The 16,752-nt window shown below is 40.2% G+C and overlaps 1 protein-coding gene across 1 annotated transcript; it reads right to left on the bottom strand.

Moving 5' to 3' along the window:
• Positions 1 to 1,434: 1,434 nt before the first annotated feature.
• On the bottom strand, positions 1,435 to 9,244 carry LOC128698253 (regucalcin). Its single transcript, XM_053790431.2, has 7 exons — positions 9,113 to 9,244; positions 8,293 to 8,461; positions 4,854 to 5,066; positions 4,198 to 4,301; positions 3,758 to 3,872; positions 2,325 to 2,440; positions 1,435 to 2,106 (listed from the first exon to the last, which is right to left on the bottom strand). The coding sequence occupies exons 2-7, from the start codon at positions 8,453 to 8,455 to the stop codon at positions 1,858 to 1,860; spliced, it is 960 nt and encodes a 319-aa protein (XP_053646406.2). The 5' UTR covers positions 8,456 to 8,461; positions 9,113 to 9,244; the 3' UTR covers positions 1,435 to 1,857.
• Positions 9,245 to 16,752: the final 7,508 nt, after the last annotated feature.

The following is a 16,752-nucleotide window of genomic DNA, read 5'->3' on the forward strand; positions in this document are numbered from 1 at the left end:
GTACAGTCGTGTTGCATTTGCCAGTTGAGTCTTGACTAATACTCAGTTACAATGGTATAGGCTTTAAAACATTTTCAAGATATCAGTATCCAGTGTATAACTTCACAGCTCATACACCACTGATCTTTATGCTGCAGAATAAACAACCAACTGAACATTTGTCAAATAATCTTTGACCATCCATGAGTTCAGTCCTACTTTTGCACCCTTACCTAGAACTCTAACAGAGGTGGGAGGGGAGTTATTTTTTTTTTTATATTTTATTGAAAATACACTTCATTACAACAATGAACCCTGTAACCAAGGGTGAAAAACAATTAAATCATAAAACATACAATGTTGCACCATACCGGCATACACAGTTTACCTATAACCCATTACATGTGACAGGCAAAAGCTAACAGATACACACTAGGGATACATATAACTGAACATAGGTTATAGAAGAATCACCTACACCAAAAATACAATACATTAATATACACACCCCTGACCATATTATGAACTTTGCCTTTGAACAGCACTTACTAAACATGTACCTATATGGCTAGGTGCACAAACAAAAAGGTACAGTGTATATGGCACTAACCAGTAACTTGGCCTGACACTACATCAGGTCATAAACATAACTAGAGTAATTTAATAAGTACATACATGATGCATGCATCTGTTAAAACCAATAAAAGAACATACTGCCGTATAGTGACTTATATCGGCCTTTCCCACTTCCCTAAACAGATTACAAACTCTTACCTAATAATTTATTATTTCCCCTCCTACACACTATGCCAAAACGACACAACGGCTATATCATACATTCCCCAATACACCTAAAACATAGGTATATTATACCACAAGAATACAAATGCATACCCGTCAGACATCATCACATATTATTAAACCTCTCAACATGACATGTCTCCAGCTATACCCACCCCCCTCCCTGCTATACCTCATACCTTGCATATTATACTTGCTATATTTTTTGCTATACCCACCCCCCCTCTCTATACATGATACTCATATCATGCTATACCCACCCCCCTCCCTGCTATACCCACCCCCCTCCCTGCTATACCCACCCCCTCCCTGCTATACCCACCCCCCTCCCTGCTATACCCACCCCCCTCCCTGCTATACCCACCCCTCTGGACATCTCCACATTGTTGCATAAGTCAGGATCACAAGATGTGTTGGACTTTCCATAATATTATTAACATAACCCTAAGTACCATGATATCATACCTGAATTAGTTTACAGGAGGGGAGTTATAAGTGCTCTGTCAGGAGGAAAACTGTCAACCATTCCACCAGCAGGATGACAAGGCATCCACCCTTAAAGGGGAACTACTAATGAAAAAAATATTGACATGTATGTTGCAACGTTTCACATGAGGAATAATAGTGAATCACTATCAATAATTATGAGGCAACTCATTTAAATATATTTATTGATCATATTCTGTGAAGGTTAAAACATGATGTATCTAAGATCATTATATAACAGAAATCATAGCTAATCCACAAATTTTAAACAAACTGGAAAGTATTTCGATCCATCCTGGACTATCAAGTCACTATGACATCTGTGTAAAATACAATTAAGAATATTTGAGTTAATAGTAAAGTTATTCCCTAAGACAATAATTTGTGACCAAAATCTGAAATTCCTCAAATTCTATACTTATTTTTTTTTACTCCATGTAACTCATAAAAAAGGCAAGTGTTTCAGTTGTTGCCACAAATACTGCAATGTTTTCCTTCAGCTGTCATGATTAACTTCTTTAACTAATCAATATCAACTTCTATTTAATCTTGTAACTATAAACTTCTCCTATAGGTTGTTAATATCAACTTCTACTTCAGCTTGTCGAGATTAACCTTATAGTTAACAGGAGGATTGCCCTTAGTACCCAGGCCAGTGACAGCAAAAGTTCCTCCTGTCGAAGGATAAGCAGCTATCTCGTCAGGAGGCGTTTTGAAGTAGCCCGAGGTGACATACAGAGTGGAGTAGTCCTTCCCACCCCAGCACACTGATGTCACATTTTTGGATGGTATGGCGATCTTTCGTAACACTTTAGCTTCTTTAGGATCCACGCAGATTACCTGGAGAAAGGTGAAATATGTAAATGACAAATTAGGAGATTTTTTCGAATCACATTGTAAACAAACTATTCCCTTATGCTTTTACCCCTTATATATTTTTTAGGAAAACATTCATTATTGCTAGTATTATTAATATTAATGCTGGGAAAGGAAGTGAATTTTTTCCATCCACGGTACTGCGAATTATATTATTCACTTGACAATAAATAGGAACTGACCTGTCTGCCGCCAAAGCAGGCGACCCACAAGTTACCATCAACGTCTATGGTCATGCCATCGGGCGTCTGGTCCTGCAGTCCGGCTTCTGGGTAGTCCAATAACACACGCTGGTTACCTGCCATCAACAGAGACCTGTATCTTAAATGGTAGAACGCTCACCTCACATCAAAGGGACTGGTTTTACTCCCATGCAGGGTTAGACGTATGAGTAAGTTATCGAATTCCTGTTATCCCTGTTGGCCCAGCAGTCAGTAGATACCTGAATGTTAGTCGACTGCTTTAGGTGACATTCTGTGCGGTAGTACTACATGATTGTAACCATGTATAGACGTGTAGATGGTTCATTACCTTTGTAACTTGGTCATGATTGTGACCAGATCTACCAGGAGTTCATTACCTTTGTTCAGCTAACAAAACTTTGGGGCCCAGTCCCTGGACCCATTATGTACCTCTGTAGTCTTTTGACTACCGCCCACAGGATGGGTATGGGGTGCATAATAAATATATTAAACTAACTAAAGTTCTACCGCGCAATAGAACTGAGATTTGAAGTTAACCACGGAAAGATTACTACTGTGGAAAATGTTACACGTTCTTCAGAGTTTAATGTTCATTAATAATTATTATAAAATTGTATTTAATTAGAGAGACAGTAGTTATCTCATACTTCATGTAGAACAACTATTTTCTTAAACTTATTTAATGTAAGACTATATTTACGTCACGAGTTGATGAATTTAAGCAAGTTTTGCAACAAAGCATTTCCATATGTATAGTATTAAAAGCGATTTGACGTAAATATTGTCTTAATCTATTAATAAAAATACATTACAACTTAGTTTACATTTGAGCTGACACTGCACTTGAATTTTACAGTAGACATGTTCCTTATTCAACTTTAGTTTCCCAAAGGAAAACAGATTCTCAACGAACTAATGAACGATGTTTTTAATTAAATAAAGAATCAGAATTCGGGGAGACAGTGTGACTTTCAGGGGATACTTCCCCATTCAGGAATAATATTTCATATTTAACTAGGGCTCGGTATAATGGAGAACACTTGGGAGATACTCTAGACAGTATCGCCCATAAAGAGTTGAAACCTGGAAAACCTGGAGTCTAAAGACTAATTATAACATTTTATCCTATATGTGTGTACATGTTATTTTGTCGTATAACAAGCTTGGTAGTGTGTCATTAACTCTAAAATATAACAAAGACATAGAAACAGACACATGAATATAAAAGATATACGAACAGTGGAGACGTATTAGAAAAGACATAAGAAAATAAACAATATCGCAGTAGGCCTACTGACTAGCGTCAGACAAGATCCAAACAACACATTCACACTCATTTACACAACCCATCATTAAAGCTACACAGAATACTTGCTTCAGTGATATAATAACTAATATTATTATTTACGTACTGATAGTCCCAGCTTCATCGTCATAATCGAAGTGGTATATAACCTGGGCAGTTGAGTCTATGTAATAGAAGGACTTGCGATCATGGCTCCAGGTCATCCCATTGGATATTGTCACCTGAAGCATATATTTTTTACTGTCACATATAAAAATACATTAAATTCTGTTATCAGGTTTCAATGAAAGATTCATTTGAATAATGACCATAAAAATCAATACAGAGTTGAATCTTGTTGTATCACAGCCTTGAAAAAATCGTTGTAGAAAGAGTGTATAAAACTCTACTTCTGTTAGAAGTAATATTGTGGGTAATAATGATAATGTGTAAGAATATTTCATACCTATTGGAGTATTCAAGTGTTGGGCAGAACAATCCGCCCATTGTTATGTATCTAAGAACAAGTTACCTCATGAAATACTAGAACCAGTTTGATTCAACTACCTTCTTCACCCAGCTTGTGCACACCAGGTCGTGGTCAAACTTGAATAAGGAGGAGTTGTTGTACTCGAGTACTTCTCCCTTGTCGTCTAGGGGACACATCGTACCTGTCGACACAAACGTTTGGTCAAGCATTCATCTGCATTTGTTGGATCTAACAGAATATTAGGGTCCAGTTCATGAACTCTTTCTTATACTATAATCACTTGACTGTCACCCACAGAAAAGCATTTCAGACACTATCTACAATCATAAACAAAACTCTGTTCATGTCAATGAAAATTTACATTACGTTGGGAATGTCTTTGTAAAACTAACACCATAAACACAGCCAAAAATGTTTTATTTCCCTTCTGAGCACACGTAGCATCCGTTTTGAAACTTCCTGCAAGGGAAGTGAAAAATTTGTTCAATAAATTAACTCTTTTAATAGGTCAGTCTAGCTATGTGTTAGACAAAACTAGCCTAGATATTGTGAATGGAACAATATACCTACAAGTGCATATAAATACACATGATGCAGTGTGTGCTTTAATTTTAGACGACATTTCGTACTGAATTCAGCGTTATCAAATCTTAGTGCTGAAAAGCGGAGTCTAAAATAGTTTTTATATTAACATGGATATAAGAAAAACCGGTCAGGTCACATAAGGTCTTACCTGCCCACAACCGTCCCTGGGGGTCACACTTCGCATCGTTGAAGTGGTCATCAGTGGTGGTATGGAGAACCTTGGGCTTGGTTGTGTGAATGTCCGGGTCATCAACAGACCAACGTACCACAGACAGGTTCTTCCCCAGACCCACCACCATCAACTCTGGATCATCCTCCACCGGGATCACTACACTGACCACCTCCGCCGCGCCTCCATCATCTGTACACACACAACACACATCAAGAAGAATGATCAAAGACATCCTTACTGTTATTAAACCAAGGCTTGTTACTACAATGGTAACGCCTAAAGCTCAACAACTGAAACACCTACTGTAGATTCTATTCTGTGACAAGTACACCCCTCAAGGAAGGTTCCATGATGTTGGTGAGGGGCTCTTGATTTAGGGAATTGGATCTGTGCTCCAGTTCCCCGAATTGAGCCTGAATGCCTTCCACATCCCCCCCCCAGGCGCTGTATAATCCTCCGGGTTTAGCGCTTCCCCTTGATTATAATAATAATAATAATTGTCATGATTGTGACCAGACCTACCTGGAGTTCATTACCTTTGTAAATTGTGAGTTCATTACCTTTGTAAATTGTGAGTTCATTACCTTTGTAAATTGTGAGTTCATTACCTTTGTAAATTGTGAGTTCATTACCTCTGTAACTTGCTCAGCTATCAAAACTTTGGAGTCCAGTCCCTGGACCAATTATGTACCTCTGTAATCTTTTGACTACCGCCCACAGGATGGGTATGGGGTGCATAATAAACATATTAAACTAACTAACTGACAAGTACATGAGTGAGTGAGTCAGACCTACCTAGCGTGGGTCAATAGGCCTTCTGCAGTTCTCTTCATTTCTTATGTTTTTATTCTTGTGAAAAATGGTATTTTGATACCGACAGAATGTGGTTAAAGATACTTGTGTATAGTTCAGGACATTTATTAGAAGGAACGTTTAACCACGACTGGCTATTTTACTGGGACTGAAGAAGTCACTCGTTTTCCTGGAGAGGGTTTCGGGGTCAACGCCCCCCGCGGCCCGGTCTGAGACCAGGCCTCATGGTGGATCAGGGCCTGATCAACCAGGCCTCATGGTGGATCAGGGCCTGATCAACCAGGCTGTTACTGCTGGCCGCACGTAATCCAACGTACGAACCACAACCCGGCTGATCAGGTACTGACTTTAGGTGCTTGTCCAGTGCCTACTTGAAGACATCCAGGGGTCTATTGGTAATCCCCCTGATGTATGCTGGGAGGCAGTTGAACAGTCTTTGGCCCTTAACACTTATTGTGTTGTCTCTTATCGTGCTAGTGACACCCCTGCTTTTCATTGGGGGATGTTGCACCGTCTGCCGAGTCTTTTGCTTTCGTAGGGAGTGATTTTCGTGTGCAAGTTTGGTACTAGTCCCTCTAGGATTTTCCAGGAGTATATAATCATGTATCTCTCTCTCCTGCGTTCTAGGGAGTATATGTGAATATTTTCTTACAGCTGCGGCCCCTGTTCACACTAAGTTGGACGGAACCACTGCTTCCCTGACACAGTTCGTCAAATGCATCTGATGAACTGGGATGAGGTACAACTCGTTCTCACTGAACAAGACCTGAGACGCTGAGGGTGTCTAGAAGCCTCGCTAATCGCCGTCATCGACACAATAGAACGTAAAACTGGAAACTACAAAAATTCTAAAACATTAGCATATATGATACTCAAGCAGGCAAAGCACCACCTACCCAGCAACACAGGAGTCACATGATCTCATCGTCTTTCCGTCCTCATCCCAACATGGCATTCTTCAAGTCACCATACGTCACTCACACCTCACTCTCCGCCTATTATAATGTCTTTCAACCTCTGTATGCTAGAAGTGATCGAGGTCCCAGGACCGAAACGTTTTCTAATAAATATGTCCTAGTGTTTGCTTAAGTGTTTTAGAATTCTAAACCAGTCAGTCTTGTATACTGGAAAGTGAGGTGCAGCAGCTTGGAGATAAGGTCACTGGTGCATTGACTTTCATCTCCCAGCTGCTACATCTCACTTTCCAGTATACAAGACGCCACTTGTTTCTGCATTAGGCTAAAAGATGTATTATCTTGCTCCAATGGTGATGGACTGGTTATATCAACTACCTCTCCACTTCGTCTACTTCATCAATAAAGATTTCCTAGTGCTGTAGGGAAATGGTTCAAAGAGAATTGACAAAATTATAAATTTACCAACTTGTTGGTTCTCTGAACCATTTATATCTACATTCCTGTCAGACACAGCAACATCTTGCGATCTTCATACAGGGATTCTACACTTGCCTAAATCTATAGATTTGTTCAAGGTGACACCACCTACGACTAGTCTTTCTGTCCTTTAAATGTCATCAGGCTCATCTCCTTTAGACTCTCATCATAGCGCATATTCCCTTAACTCTGGAACTAGTCACGTTGCAAACCACAGCCCTTTTTCCAGCTTCTTTACATGCTGTTCCAGTGGGTTCTATACTGGTACTGCATATTCCAGGACCCGATGGATTTACCATTTTCATATAAACAAACAAAAACATAATAATAATAATAATAATAATAATAATAATAATAATAATAATAATAATAATAATAATATTTTTCCCAGTATTACTATTAGTGGCGACTGGGAATAGGGGAAACAAGTATGATATAAGGAAGGGAAGAGCAGCTCCAGTTTCTTGGATCATGAGCTATTCACCAGAATCAATGCACCTCCTTGAAGAGATATAAGGCTTTTATAAAAACATTTCCATCAGGTTGCCTGATAACACAAGTGCTTTACATATCTAATCAAAATATCCGCCCCCCTACCTACTCCCTCTACTCAAGTCTGTATGACACCCCCACCTCTAGTGTTACACACACGTGTTTGTGTACCCACCTAAGATAAGATAAGATAAGATAAGATTTCGTTCGGATTTTTAACCCCGGAGGGTTAGCCACCCAAGATAACCCAAGAAAGTCAGTGCGTCATCGAGGACTGTCTAACTTATTTCCATTGGGGTCCTTAATCTTGTCCCCCAGGATGCGACCCACACCAGTCGACTAACACCCAGGTACCTATTTGCTGCTAGGTGAACAGGACAATAGGTGTAAGGAAACGTGTCGGAATTTCCACCCGCCGGGAATCGAACCCGGGCCCTCCGTGTGTGAAGCGGGAGCTTTAGCCACCAGACCACCGGGCCACATACATGTATATGTAGTTGCAGGGGTAGATTCACAGCTCCTGGCCCCACCTCTTCGCCGTGTCTGTGTCTGTCTGTAATTATCAGGGCCATGCCTAGTGGCATAAGTTAACTTTACTGCCATTAGAATGGTAAACAATTCACTTTGCAGAGTAGACGCCCAAAACTCAGTTCCTCACGGTGTACAAACACTCCACGATGCATATAAATGTGCAATTATATGATGACACAGCTCACCTAAATAGAGCTCCTGGCTCCTCCCGGTGTTGATGAAGTGTCGACGGAGTTTCTTATCGAAGACATCAACGAAGAGCAGAGCTTGTAGGTCTTCCTGCCAGTGTGGTCCTTCACCCAGCTTGAGGCTAGGCACGGCCAACTTTTCCACTTTCTCCTTCACCATATTTACCTGTGTAATGTACTCATTATTATTAACGCCATTTGTATTTAATAATCAAAACCTAATTATCATTAATATCTATCAGTTACTGCATGTTGTAAACACTGTAGTTTATTATTATTGTAACTTGTTAAGGAAAGGTTAGGCTCCAGTACCCAGACCCACGATGTGCCTCTTTCTCATTACCTCCCACAAGACGGGCATAAGGTGCTAATACCCACACTATTAAATATTCCTTTGTACGTTATTTGAATATTTGGTTTTAAAGATTATATACAACAAGGGTCATTGAGGCCCCATGTCATCTAGTCACCACCAGTCAAGGGTACTCTAATCCCTAAAACAGTTCCAAATAAATTATAAGTGTATATATATACCAAAAGATACATACTTCTCAGTGTATATAACCTCCTTCTAGAACTCATTATCGAAGGATATTATAAATGAATAATTTTTCTAATATTTCCCTAGTATGTTCAGGTTCGAAAATCATATATATATATATATATATATATATATATATATATATATATATATATATATATATATATATATATATATATATATATATATATATATATATAATTGGAATATACCTGTAGGGGAAAAATTTAGAGATATATTGTATATACCCCATGAGTGAGAGATACATTGTCTTACCTTAATGTTAGTGTGTGTCAGCAGTGTAGAGGAGTGAGGCGAGAGAGCTCACTGAACCCAGTATGATCTCTACCACTGATGCTAACGTGGCAGATAATTTTGAAAACAGATTTTTTATCCATTTATTCTATAGCTCATGGCAAATTACCACAGGCCATTGTGTTTATTATATATTTTTTCATTATGTTACGAGCAGACGGGAGTATATAGTAACTTAATATTGCTGTGTGAATGCAGAATATGTGGGATCATTGCCAAGGGCAAACCTGTCTTGTCGTACTGTGATGTCAATGAACAGTTTAATACTAAGTATTTAACATATTCTTCTTTTAACAGACATAATATAAGGGCAAGACAGTGACTGAATAAATAATGGTGAACAGAGACGACCTGTGTGTTTAAAAAGTTTAGATATTGTACTACTGTCGTACTGTGATGTCAATGAACAGTTTAATACTAAGTATTTAACATATTCTTCTTTTAACAGACATAATATAAGGGCAAGGCAGTGACTGAATAAATAATGGTGAACAGAGACGACCTGTGTGTTTAAAAAGTTTAGATATTGTACTACTGTATTTATTATTTCAACCCCAGTTGAAGGAAAAAAGAACACTTTCTTCAAATTCTTAACCTCAGAGGTTCAGTGACCCACGATAACCTAAGAAAGTCAAAAAGATTTTATATGCAAATTAAACTGACCAGATTGCTCTATATGTGACTTTTACCAGGCTACAACACTGTCCCTGGACCCATTATGTACCTCTGTAATATTTTTGACTACCTCCCACAGGATGGGTATGGGGGTACTTAATAAAAAATTAAACTAACAGTAACAGCTGTTGACCTAACATGCTCATCATGTGGAAATGATTCCCAGGCTGAAGGTATATATTATGTAAATGTATATTGTATCTATAAATATATACATTGTACATGTAAGTAAATTTCATACTTATTGGAAAAACTGTTTATAATTTTTTCAGCTTTGTGTTCATTATTAATCATTATTGCATTATATTTCATTAAAAAGAGATAAATTATTTCTTCATACAGAATAATTAATTTACTGTTACTCAATGTAAGACTATATTTGTGTCACTAGATGTTAAAATCTAAGTATTTCCATGTTTATTATTAACAGGATGTGACATAACTATTGACCTACTCCGTTAATTAATTTGTTTTATAATTTAATTTAAATTTAAGCTCACAATAAACCGGGCCGTGGGGGCTTTGACCCCCTGGAACCTCCATATATACTTTAATTTGTACGGTAGATATATTCATTATTAGTTATCTCAAGTTTCACAGAGGGAAACAGATTCCCAGTGAACTTGTGAGTGAAAAATATTACTAATTAAAACTAAGAATTAGAATTTTGGGAAAGGTACCAACACTTATAGGGTAGCCACCCCAGTCTGAAATAATACTTCATAAAAGCAATCTAGTTTCAAGTCAGGTGTTGATTTCGGCTATTTAAAAGGGTATTCATCTAATCGATTCAGAATGCAGGTATAATGTCAAGATTTCAGTTATATCCTGTAGGGTTTGCATAGAGGTGTCTGAAAGGTTGAAGGTTTTGGCCCTGTCTCGTCCACACTTTGCATTTTGTGTTCTTGATATTTTCATAAAAACCGTACTGCTAGTGATACCTATAGCCTAGCCTTAGTCTAGCAGTCACATCTTGCAATCTACTGACCTGTTACTCTCTCTGTGGAAAATTGCATTTATCTGTATGTATAATTATGTACATAACAATAAATGAACATAGATAGTTATTATTTATCAGTTAGACAAGTAGGAATTTGGGACACCTAGGTCGCAAAAATGTCCCCCTTCGATACCTACCACTGTCATATCCACAAGTTGCTCTGGACCTATTAATTAAATGAATTATACATCACCAGGAATTCTGGTAAATATATAAATTTGTGGACTGTATATTAAATTAAAAAATTATTATATATAAATACACATATACATAACAGAAGGAAAATATAATCACTCACCAATTTGACTGGATATTAAGTTGTATCATGCTCAGAAAAACCTCACTAACTAAATTTATGAAAACACTGGCCAGAATTATACACAAATCTAGAGAGCTTATCTGAGGTTCCTGGAGCTGTCTTGTCCAGTCGCCTGATATCTCAAGTTATGCAGGAATGCACATCCACCAATTTCGCCTCCTATTTGAGAGGTGTCAACACAATTTTAACCTCCAGAGCACGAAAAATTCTTCCCCTTACACCAACGTTGTATCCAAATTCAAAACCAAGATGGCGACTGACTCCCCCAGCCGCAGGTTTCCCATTTTCGATATCATACTTCTTTTAAAAATACAATATAGGGCATCTATTTACCTATAAATTACCGTATTTCCGGAAAATATATACAGTATTTTCCACACTCTCCATAGTAAAATATCTCTGTTATTTATCCCATACCCTTATCTATGCTGTCATAAGATTACAGAGGCACATAATTGGTCCAGGTACTTGGCCGCAATAGTTATGCTTAACTTGTCACATCTCATAAATTTATAATGGTGGCCTGGTGGCTAAAGCTCCCGCTTCACACACGGAGGGCCCGGGTTCGATTCCCGGCGGGTGGAAACATTTCGACACGTTTCCTTACACCTGTTGTCCTGTTCACCTAGCAGCAAATAGGTACCTGGGTGTTAGTCGACTGGTGTGGGTCGCATCCTGGGGGACAAGATAAAGGACCACAATGGAAATAAGTTAGACAGTCCTCGATGACGCACTGACTTTCTTGGGTTATCCTGGGTGGCTAACCCTACGGGGTTAAAAATCCGAACGAAATCTTATCTTATCTTATGACCCTGTTAGTTCCTATCTATACACTTCTGGTTTAAGTCCCTGGACCCATTACGTACCTCTGTAATCTGTAAATACCTTTGTAACTTGTCATGATTGTGACCAGACCTACCTGGAGTTCATTACCTTTGAAAATTGTGAGTTCATTACCTTTGTAAACTTTTTACCGGGAGTTTACCTGGAGAGAGTTCCGGGGGTCAACGCCCCCGCGGCCCGGTCTGTGACCAGGCCTCCTGGTGGATCAGCGCCTGATCAACCAGGCTGTTGCTGCTGGCTGCACGCAAACCAACGTACGAGCCACAGCCCGGCTGATCAGGAACTGACTTTAGGTGCTTGTCCAGTGCCAGCTTGAAGACTGCCAGGGGTCTGTTGGTAATCCCCCTTATGTGTGCTGGGAGGCAGTTGAACAGTCTCGGGCCCCTGACACTTATTGTATGGTCTCTTAATGTGCTAGTGACACCCCTGCTTTTCATTGGGGGGATGGTGCATCGTCTGCCAAGTCTTTTGCTTTCGTAGGGAGTGATTTTCGTGTGCAAGTTCGGTACTAGTCCCTCTAGGATTTTCCAGGTGTATATAATCATGTATCTCTCCCTCGTGCGTTCCAGGGAATACAGGTTTAGGAACCTCAAGCGCTCCCAGTAATTGAGGTGTTTTATCTCTGTTATGCGCGCCGTGAAAGTTCTCTGTACATTTTCTAGATCAGCAATTTCACCTGCCTTGAAAGGTGCTGTTAGTGTGCAGCAATATTCCAGCCTAGATAGAACAAGTGACCTGAAAAGTGTCATCATGGGCTTGGCCTCCCTAGTTTTGAAGGTTCTCATTATCCATCCTGTCATTTTTCTAGCAGATGCGATTGATACAATGTTATGGTCCTTGAAGGTGAGATCCTCCGACATAATCACTCCCAGGTCTTTGACGTTGGTGTTTCCCTCTATTTTGTGGCCAGAATTTGTTTTGTACTCTGATGAAGATTTAATTTCCTCATGTTTACCATATCTGAGTAATTGAAATTTCTCATCGTTGAACTTCATATTGTTTTCTGCAGCCCACTGAAAGATTTGGTTGATGTCCGCCTGGAGCCTTGCAGTGTCTGCAATAGAAGACACTGTCATGCAGATTCGGGTGTCATCTGCAAAGGAAGACACGGTGCTGTGGCTGACATCCTTGTCTATGTCGGATATGATGATGAGGAACAAGATGGGAGCGAGTACTGTGCCTTGTGGAACAGAGCTTTTCACCGTAGCTGCCTCGGACTTTGCTCTGTTGACGACTACTCTCTGTGTTTACCTGGAGTTTACCTGGAGAGAGTTTCGGGGGTCAACGCCCCCGCGGCCCGGTCTGTGACCAGGCCTCCTGGTGGATCAGCGCCTGATCAACCAGGCTGTTGCTGCTGGCTGCACGCAAACCAACGTACGAGCCACAGCCCGGCTGATCAGGAACTGACTTTAGGTGCTTGTCCAGTGCCAGCTTGAAGACTGCCAGGGGTCTGTTGGTAATCCCCCTTATGTGTGCTGGGAGGCAGTTGAACAGTCTCAGGCCCCTGACACTTATTGTATGGTCTCTTAACGTGCTAGTGACACACCTGCTTTTCATTGGGGGGATGGTGCATCGTCTACCAAGTCTTTTGCTTTCGTAGTGAGTGATTTTCGTGTGCAAGTTCGGTACTAGTCCCTCTAGGATTTTCCAGGTGTATATAATCATGTATCTCTCCCTCCTGCGTTCCAGGGAATACAGGTTTAGAAACCTCAAGCGCTCCCAGTAATTGAGGTGTTTTATCTCCGTTATGCGCGCCGTGAAAGTTCTCTGTACATTTTCTAGGTGGGCAATTTCACCTGCCTTGAAAGGTGCTGTTAGAGTGCAGCAATATTCCAGCCTAGATAGAACAAGTGACCTGAAGAGTGTCATCATGGGCTTGGCCTCCCTAATTTTGAAGGTTCTCATTATCCATCCTGTCATTTTTCTAGCAGATGCGATTGATACAATGTTATGGTCCTTGAAGGTGAGATCCTCCGACATAATCACTCCCAGGTCTTTGACGTTGGTGTTTCTGTGTTCTGTTAGTGAGGAAATTATAGATCCATCGACCGACTTTTCCTGTTATTCCTTTAGCACGCATTTTGTGCGCTATTACGCCATGGTCACACTTGTCGAAGGCTTTTGCAAAGTCTGTATATATTACATCTGCATTCTTTTTGTCTTCTAGTGCATTTAGGACCTTGTCGTAGTGATCCAATAGTTGAGACAGACAGGAGCGACCTGTTCTAAACCCATGTTGCCCTGGGTTGTGTAACTGATGGGTTTCTAGATGGGTGGTGATCTTGCTTCTTAGGACCCTTTCAAAGATTTTTATGATATGGGATGTTAGTGCTATTGGTCTGTAGTTCTTTGCTGTTGCTTTACTGCCCCCTTTGTGGAGTGGGGCTATGTCTGTTGTTTTTAGTAACTGAGGGACGAACCCCGTGTCCATGCTCCCTCTCCATAGGATGGAAAAGGCTCGTGATAGGGGCTTCTTGCAGTTCTTGATGAACACAGAGTTCCATGAGTCTGGCCCTGGGGCAGAGTGCATGGGCATGTAATTTATCGCCTGTTCGAAGTCATTTGGCGTCAGGATAACATCGGATAGGCTTGTGTTAATCAAATTTTGTGGCTCTCTCATAAAAAATTCATTTTGATCTTCGACTCTCAGTCTGGTTAGCGGCTTGCTAAAAACTGAGTCATATTGGGACTTGAGTAGCTCACTCATTTCCTTGCTGTCATCTGTGTAGGACCCATCTTGTTTAAGTAGGGGCCCAATACTGGACGTTGTTCTCGATTTTGATTTGGCATAGGAGAAGAAATACTTTGGGTTTCTTTCGATTTCATTTATGGCTTTTAGTTCTTCCCGCGATTCCTGACTCCTAAAGGATTCTTTTAGCTTAAGTTCGATGCTTGCTATTTCTCTGACCAGTGTCTCCCTACGCATTTCAGATATATTGACCTCTTTTAGCCGCTCTGTTATTCTTTTCCGTCGCCTGTAAAGGGAGCGCCTGTCTCTTTCTATTTTACATCTACTCCTCCTTTTTCTTAGAGGAATAAGCCTTGTGCATACATCGAGTGCCACCGAGTTAATCTGTTCTAGGCATAAGTTGGGGTCTGTGTTGCTTAGTATATCTTCCCAGCTTATATCGGTTAGGACTTGGTTTACTTGGTCCCACTTTATGTTTTTGTTATTGAAGTTGAATTTGGTGAATGCTCCCTCGTGACTAATCTCATTATGTCGGTCTGGGGCTCCGCGCATACATGACTGAACCTCAATTATGTTGTGATCTGAGTATATTGTTTTTGATATGGTGACATTTCTTATCAGATCATCATTGTTAGTGAAGATGAGGTCTAGTGTATTCTCCAGTCTAGTAGGCTCTATTATTTGCTGGTTTAAATTGAATTTTGTGCAGAGATTTAAAAGCTCGTGTGAGTGTGAGTTTTCATCAGAGCTGCCTCCTGGTGTTATTACTGCAATAATATTATTTGCTATATTCCTCCATTTTAGGTGCCTTAAGTTGAAATCCCCCAGGAGCAAGATGTTGGGTGCAGGATCTGGAAGATTTTCCAGACAGTGGTCAATTTTTAACAGCTGTCCCTGGAATTGCTGGGATGTTGCATCCGGAGGCTTGTAGACTACCACAATGCCTAGGTTTTGGTTCTCGACCTTTACTGCTAAAACTTCCACTACATCATTTGAGGCATTAAGCAGTTCTGTGCAAACAAGTGACTCTGCAATGTACAGGCCAACCCCCCCCCCCGTTTGCATGTTCACTCTGTCACATCTGTATAGGTTGTAACCTGGGATCCATATTTCGTTGTCCAAGTGATCCTTTATGTGGGTCTCAGTGAAAGCCGCGAACATTGCCTTTCCCTCTCCAAGCAGTTCACGGATGAAAGGTATTTTGTTGTTTGTTGCTGGCTTTAGACCCTGTATATTTGCAAAGAAGAATGTTATCGGACTGGTGGTATTGTTGGTACTGGGGGGGGATTTTTTTTCCGGCATTAGTATCTGTATCTGTTGGTTTGGAGTGGAGGCCATCGACTGTGGTTCCACTCCAGGAATGACTGGATTTGGTGTACGATTTCTGCCATTTCCTGCCAGTTTTTTTTCCTTCCTGGCACTAAAAAACCTCTCCCTCTTGAGTGGCTGTGGCTACCCAGGTTTTCCCATGGCCTGGATGTTTTGTATCTTTTTGTCCCCTTTAGATGGTATGCCTGGCAATTTAAGTTATAGCACAGTCTTTCCTGTACTGAAGAGGTACACATTACCTCTGTAACTTGCTCAGCTATCAAAACTTTGGAGTCCAGTCCCTGGACCAATTATGTACCTCTGTAATCTTTTGACTACCGCCCACAGGATGGGTATGGGGTGCATAATAAACATATTAAACTAACTTTAAGTAAGTTTATTCAGGTATACACAAATAGTTACATAGAATTATCATACATAGCAGCATATGTGTAGAGAACCTAGGATAACCCAAAAAAAGTTAGACAGAGTGACTTATTTCCATTGGGGTCCTTTATATTTCCATTGGGGTCCTTTATATTTCCATCGGGGTCCTTTCTTCAAACTCGTTTATTAGTTCTTTTCTGTTTCGTAAACCTTTGTTTCAAAAGCCAGAATTATACTCGATGTTGTCTTTATTAACTGACGGTTTAGCTAATTCGTCTTGGAGTCCAATGTGAGAGAGAATCCAGAAAAGCTTGACTGCAAGCCCTTATTAATTTTTGTATAACTGTGCCTATAATAGACATGATACACTCAGGTCTCGG

Source organism: Cherax quadricarinatus, chromosome 63 (assembly GCF_038502225.1).
Source record: "Cherax quadricarinatus isolate ZL_2023a chromosome 63, ASM3850222v1, whole genome shotgun sequence".
Lineage (NCBI taxonomy): Eukaryota > Metazoa > Arthropoda > Malacostraca > Decapoda > Parastacidae > Cherax > Cherax quadricarinatus.